The following is a 5,235-nucleotide window of genomic DNA, read 5'->3' on the forward strand; positions in this document are numbered from 1 at the left end:
CCCCTTCTGCACCATTAAGTGTTCTGCAGCGGGGTTTGAGTCCCTTCTCATCTGCCTCCCCTTCCCCTCCGCAACTTCTGCCGGGTTCGTCCTGCAGCGAGAGCTCCCCGGAACTCTGCCCGCGGGGTTGAACCAGGGCCGTTCCCGTTGCGAGCTGTAAGCGGGAGGCAGCCGTCGGAGGAGACCTCCTAGCCCCAGGAGATGCCGTTAGCCGTGGGAGACCTCCTTATCCGCGGGAGACGATGCCACCCTTTCCCAGCAAGCGGGGTGGGACACCCTGGCTGAGAAGACGGCTCATGCAGGGGCATCAGCCTCAGCGGGGAGCAGACGGGAACCGGGGCGTTTGTCTCCGCGTATCCGACACGTCAGCGTAGCCGCGGTCCCAAAGCTGGTGTGACCCAGCTGAGGGGGCCAGAGCTGGCGCGTGGGAGGTCAGAGACAGCCTGCGCGGCCCAGCTGCTCGCCCGGCTCCTGCCGAGGGGGTTTTGATGGGGCTTCGTTCTGGAGTAGCTGGAAATTGCCTTTCACGACCGTCGTTCGTCTTTGAGCCGTTGGGTACAGCACGCATGTTCCGCTTGCTGCTTGGCTAGCTAAAGAGACGAGCGTGTAATGGAAGAAATTATGTGCTTGTAAATGTTTTCTCAACTGCAAACTGCTCCCTTAGAGCTGGGCTGCTGTCTTCCCCCTCGCTGCAGGAGCGACGCTCAGTATTTCACTCGAGTCGTGCCGAGTGTTGGGGTAAAGACCCCGTTCGTGCAGCATCGCTGGCCCGGTGAGCTGCCCGGACGTTTCCATCGCACTCTCCTCCCCTGCAGTATTTTGTGGCAGATTTTCGCAGCTGAGTGTGTTGCACAAGAATGAAGAAAAAAAATCCTTTGCCTGGAGAGGAACGCAACGGGTTATTTGCACCGCCTAAATTTAGGCTCCTTTCTCAGCCGCTTCTGTTGGGAAAACGGGGCTGGCAATTGGGGAATAGCTCCTTCCAAAGGGACTATCGGGACTTTCCGCTTGTTCTGTAGCGCAGCCGCTTCACTCCCTCCTCGAGTGCAGCCAGCAATGTAAGGTACAAATGAGATCTGTTAACTGTCTAATTGAAGCTCCCAGAGTAGCTTAAAGAAGAAGAACTTAATTAACCAGCCTGGAGCCTGGGCAGAAACGCAATGTTCCCTTCCTAAGTGCCTAATAACCAGTGGGGTTGGTGCCTTCTGCTTTCAAACACTGGCTGCAGACTGTTCTCAATTAGTCCTTTCAGTGGAAAAAAAACGGATTTCGAGCTAAAAATAACCCACCCTGCCTACCTTAGAAAATCTTGCTTGCTGTAATTTAAAAACCATTCGAGTTGGGTCAGCTTCCCAAGGAGGGCGGTTGGCTGCTGCCTCCTCCTCCCTGCAGAAGGCACTCCCCAGCTAGGCTTCATTTTCCTGAAGATTTAACGTGCCAGCTGTGAAATGAGGATAATCCTTGCTTTGGCTAGGGAATAAGCTCCTCGAGGCCAGCCCGTCTGCGTAGCACCTGTAGTATGTGCGACCTGGCTCCAGGTTTTGCAGGGCCGCGGGGGAAAAGGCTTCCTTACCTCTGTGCGGCGTAACGACCTCGACGTGGTTTTTCCCACTAGGTCTCTGGAAGTCCGTTATTTCACGTACGGGATCCTCTTTGGCTGTGGCAGCTCCTTCGCCTTCCAGCCCTCGCTGGTCATCCTTGGTCACTACTTCAAGCGCCGCCTTGGCTTGGCCAACGGCATCGTGGCCGGCGGCCGCTGCCCCCTCCCCCTGCATCGTGGCCGGCGGCAGCTGCCTCATCTCCGTGCCGCTCCCCTTCTTCCTGAAGATGGTCGGGAAGGCCATCGGGCTGGCGCATACTTTCCAAGTACTCAGTGCCTTAATGCTCATCCAGATATTCTTGTCCCTGACCTATCGGCCCATCTTGCCACCTTCTTGTGACTCTCAGCACGACGGGCAGGACAAGCTGGGCAGCCGGAGCATGCGGCAGCAGTGCTGGTCCCAGACGCGCAAGTATTTCAACTTGAGGGTTTTCCGGAGAAAGACCTATCGGATTTGGGCCTTTGGGATCGCTACGGCTGTCCTGGGATACCTTGTACCTTACATGAACCTGGTGAGAGCCTTGGCTGGGACTGGACGGGGAGGGAGGTCCCTTTGCCCGGAGTTGAAGGGGCTCCTCCGTGCAAGTGAGGAGGAGGTGGGGAGGTGGAGATGGGCAGTAGGGACAGAGCCGCCAAAAGCCTCAAAGCTAAGAAACTGCCACAGGCACATCGTGTAAAGAGGAATGGTGGTGGGAGACAGCTTTTTAATGCTTCCATGTCTCCTCTGCGCCTGGGCGGGCAGAGCGGTCGCTTCCCGCGGCTCCTGAGGACAAGCATCGGTAGCAGGAGAGGAGGGGGCTGCTGGGTTTGGGGTGGGCGGAGGTGGCGTGTGCAGGTCAGCGTGGTTCAGACGTGAGGGTCACACAACCATCCCCCAAAGCCATGAGCCCTCTGCGGGAAGTCTTGTCCCTTTTTGGGATATGAGAGGGATTAACTTACTGAGGGTTCGTGTCCTTGTGTCCTTCCCTCCATCCTAGGTAAAATACGTGGAGAAGCGATTTCAAGAAACGAAAAAGGACTGGATCCTCCTGGTTTGTCTCGGGGCCATGTCAGGGCTGGGGCGCTTGGTTTCAGGCCGCATTGGCGACTGCATTCCCGGGCTGAAGAAGATTTACCTGCAGGTACGTTGTGTCTTGGCTCTTCGCAGAGCTGCTGGCTAACCGCTGCGGGTCAGCGTAGAGCGTCTCCCCGTCAGTATTGACACCCCGTTCAAACTGTCAACCTCAGATCGCACATCCTTTACCGACCATTACCTGACACACTTGTCCGTTGTTAGGGAAGAAAATTTGTTGCAGAAAGGTGCGTAGAGAAGTTACACACTTCACCTGAGGTCTCAGTGCCTGTTCACCAAAGTCTGTGGTCCCGACTCTTCCCAAGCTGCTGGACACCCCCTCACCTTCTTGTGGTTTTTCAAAAACACTGCTGAAATCTAGCGGCTAATCCAGCAGATAATCCTTCCTAAAGCTTCTTAAAAGGTTATTCTTAAGGGCCTCTCCGAGACGAGAGCAGAGGGTGGATGGCATTGCTGGGTCCAGAGGAGGGGGTGATGTTGTTGACCTGTTCAATGTCATCTTCATGACACTTCCTGCTGCCCACACCCACGCGTCCTGCACCCCAATGACATGCCTGCTTTTGTCTCCCCAGGTTGCGTCCTTCGTGCTGTTGGGCATCCTGTGCATGATGATCCCCCAGTGCCGAGGGTTCGAGGGCGTCATTGTCATCTGCCTCTTCCTCGGCCTTTGCGATGGCTTCTTCACCACCATCATGGCCCCCATCGCCTTCGAGCTGGTGGGGCCCATGCAGGCATCCCAGGCCATAGGGTACCTCATGGGGCTGATGGCCGTGCCCATGACCGCGGGTACGCCGATCGCAGGTTGGTAGTGCTGCGGCGCTGGACCTGGACCCAGCTCTTGGGAGGGAGCAGGTGCTTGTAGCGGCTTTCGTGGTGATGTTTTGGCATGAGAGCAGACACACGGTTTTGAATTTTCTGGCTGACCGTGTCACATGGGGGTTGAAGCACGGGTGTAGCATCACTCCGTGCCACGTCCTGTAGCATCTGAGGGCCTTTCTCCAGGCTGGTGGAAGGTGACCAGCGGGGGAACAGTGAGAGCGACCCAAGATCACACCATTAACTGATTTTTGTTCGAAGCTGAGCTAAAAATTGGCAAATACTAAGAGTTTGCTAGAAGTCATCTTAGATATCTGGGGGCTGATTGCTAACCGGTAAGTTCAGCTCCTGGATTACTGAATCAAAGTTAGAGATGCAGACACCTGAGCCTCCGTCTTCCCAAGGCTTGGGGGTGTGTTTAAGAATAGTAATAACCACAACGTCCTTAACAGCAAGCACTTTGCCAAAGCTGGCCCTTGAGCAGGAGAACGTCAGCAACAGCAATCGCTAAGCTAAAGCTGTGTTAAGCACCTCTGATCTTTCTGCTCCGGGCAGCAAAATTCAGTTTAACAGCAGCCTCGTGAAGGAACGTGGGGGTGGCAGACATCTCGCCGTTAGGGTGCTGCTGCAGGACCCCCTGCTAGGCACAGGGCAGGGTGAAGGGGCTCGTTTCATGGGTGTAAACCCCAGGCAAGTGTCTACACAGGAGGAAACTCAGAGGGGTTTTCCAGTGCCAATAAATGGTAACGCGTTACTCTCCGAAGGTGCCTGGCTGTGTCAGAACTTGCCGAACCCACCAGTGCAGGACCTCATTGGTTTGTAAGGGATCGGTTATTGTTGGTAACAGAGTGTTTTTCCTCTGACATCCCCGTGTAGATAAAATATCCACAGGCAAAGCAGGGCTGCCAGGCGGAGGCGGTCTGCAGAGGAACAGCCCCTGCCTGCTTTTCCTCTCACCTCCTGGCCGGCAAGGCGCTAGCAAAGCCACCGGAAATGTTTGGTTGTTTAACACTGTCTCAGCTTGCGTTTCTTTACGGAAAAATTTCTGTACGGAGAGAGTGGTCAAACACTGGCACAGGCTGCCCAGGGAGGTGGTGGGGTCACCATCACTGGAGGTGTTCAAAAAACGTGTGGACTTCAGGACATGGTTTCGTGGGCACGGTGGAGTTGGGTTGACGGTTGGACTTGATGACCTTAAAGGTCTTTTCCAACCGTAATGATTCTGTGATTCTGTGGTTTGGGATCGTTTGGGATGTGTCTGATTGCGTCCTGTTGTGGTTGGACAGGAGGGATGGCTGAGGCTTTCCTTCTGGGGTTCCTCGCTACACAGCATTGGCTGTGCGCATCCTTTAATCCCGGGCGTAAAAACTCTGAGGAATGCAATGGAAGAAAAGATTATTTTAAAAACCCAAATCTCCCCAAATCCTGTGGTTGAAGTGAGCTGCAGCTCTCACTCAAGGGAGGAGACGAGTCGGTTGGCAGACTGACGTGGCTAACCCCGCCGCTGTTCTTCTCTTTCAGGATACCTCAATGATTATTTTGGGAATTACGACGCGGCCTTTTATTTTGCCGGAGTGCCCCCCATCATCGGCGGCTTGGTGCTCTCCGTCGTCCCGCTGGTCCATCAGAGGATGCTGAAGAAGCAGCGCCTGGATTCCGGCAAAGACAAGATGCTGGTCTCGGAGGCGGTGGTGAACGGGGAGCTGCTGCCGGGCTGCCCGGCCTCCGAAGCACACATGTAGCGCGC

General features: G+C 55.3%; 1 protein-coding gene across 1 annotated transcript in view; it reads left to right on the forward strand.

The window, feature by feature from the left end:
* Positions 1-5,230, forward strand: part of SLC16A2 (solute carrier family 16, member 2 (thyroid hormone transporter)) — a 14,515-nt gene extending 9,285 nt beyond the window's left edge. The window contains exons 5-9 of the mRNA XM_010288279.1: positions 1,616-1,737; positions 1,772-2,112; positions 2,578-2,721; positions 3,245-3,473; positions 5,010-5,230. Coding sequence (XP_010286581.1) covers positions 1,616-1,737; positions 1,772-2,112; positions 2,578-2,721; positions 3,245-3,473; positions 5,010-5,230 — 1,057 coding nt within the window. The remainder of the gene's footprint in view (positions 1-1,615; positions 1,738-1,771; positions 2,113-2,577; positions 2,722-3,244; positions 3,474-5,009) is intronic.
* The last annotated feature ends 5 nt before the right edge of the window (positions 5,231-5,235 follow it).

Source organism: Phaethon lepturus, unplaced genomic scaffold, assembly GCF_000687285.1.
Source record: "Phaethon lepturus isolate BGI_N335 unplaced genomic scaffold, ASM68728v1 scaffold34745, whole genome shotgun sequence".
Lineage (NCBI taxonomy): Eukaryota > Metazoa > Chordata > Aves > Phaethontiformes > Phaethontidae > Phaethon > Phaethon lepturus.